General features: G+C 46.3%; 1 protein-coding gene across 1 annotated transcript; it reads right to left on the bottom strand.

The window, feature by feature from the left end:
* Nucleotides 1–6: 6 nt before the first annotated feature.
* On the bottom strand, nucleotides 7–423 carry LOC107578353 (GTP-binding protein SAR1b-like). Its single transcript, XM_016264322.1, has 2 exons — nucleotides 246–423; nucleotides 7–136 (listed from the first exon to the last, which is right to left on the bottom strand). Exons 1-2 carry the CDS (start codon nucleotides 369–371, stop codon nucleotides 20–22), a joined length of 243 nt encoding a protein of 80 aa, XP_016119808.1. The 5' UTR covers nucleotides 372–423; the 3' UTR covers nucleotides 7–19.
* Nucleotides 424–802: the final 379 nt, after the last annotated feature.

Genomic DNA, 802 nt, shown 5'->3' with positions numbered 1-802 from the left:
GAGTCGTGTGTTTCTTCCTCTAATCGATGTACTGTGAGAGCCAGCGGAAGCCCTCGCCGTAGCCCTGTCTCTTCAGCACGCTGCACATGAACACCTCCAGGGGCCGCGTGTTCAGCTCTTTGAGAGGAATGTTGCCCTGAAGAGACGAAAAACAATTCGATTCGTGTTTCGTTTCTGCAGGACCGTGGCCTCCGTTCTCAAACAATCATGCTCTCATGAAGCGCTATAAGAGTGCCGAGCCTTACCTTTCCCGTCGTCTGACCGTACAGGCCAAAGATCTCACGCAGTTTCTCCTCACTAATGGCTTCAGGTTTGTCGATCTTGTTGCCGAGGATCAAGATGGGCACGTTTCCGATGGTTTCATCTGTCATTAATGCCTGTTATTTATATCCAGCACAACAAACACAGGTACAGTATGCATTAGACAGGAGATACATGACGAATCAAGACACTTCAAATGTTTGCGTATCGCAAAAAAAGGCTCATGAGTCACCGTTGAGCCCAAGTACGCTTCGGTCATCGCACACTGCTCGTGTGACGTAATGTTGGTCATGCGGAGTGTCCTCGCACACACTAGTGAACAGAAACAGTGCACTAGGTGGCCCTGCGCATGTGAAGCCAGACGGAGCAGAACGTGGAAATAGCAGTACACCCCGACTTTAAACTTCACAGACTTCAATGAACGAACATTGGCGTGGTTTAAATTTGCACCCCTTTATTTTACATTTTTCAGTTTAAATATTAACCTCTTGTTTTAAGTAAACAAATATTTCAGTTTATACCATTTTAACCCCTTATTTGA

The sequence above is a fragment of the Sinocyclocheilus grahami genome, unplaced genomic scaffold, assembly GCF_001515645.1.
Source record: "Sinocyclocheilus grahami isolate Dianchi unplaced genomic scaffold, SAMN03320097.WGS_v1.1 scaffold9870.1, whole genome shotgun sequence".
NCBI lineage: Eukaryota > Metazoa > Chordata > Actinopteri > Cypriniformes > Cyprinidae > Sinocyclocheilus > Sinocyclocheilus grahami.
Note: the sequence above shows the minus strand (reverse complement) of the source record. Positions and strands in the feature narration are given on the sequence as shown.

What these genes read in the sequence shown, in the direction of transcription:
- LOC107578353 (XM_016264322.1), bottom strand. Translation starts at nt 371, where the DNA reads ATGACAGATGAAACCATCGGAAACGTGCCCATCTTGATCCTCGGCAAC. An exon ending in ACGGTCAGACGACGGGAAAG is followed by an intron (nt 137 to 245) that starts GTAAGGCTCGGC and finishes TCGTCTCTTCAG; the next exon opens with GGCAACATTCCTCTCAAAGA.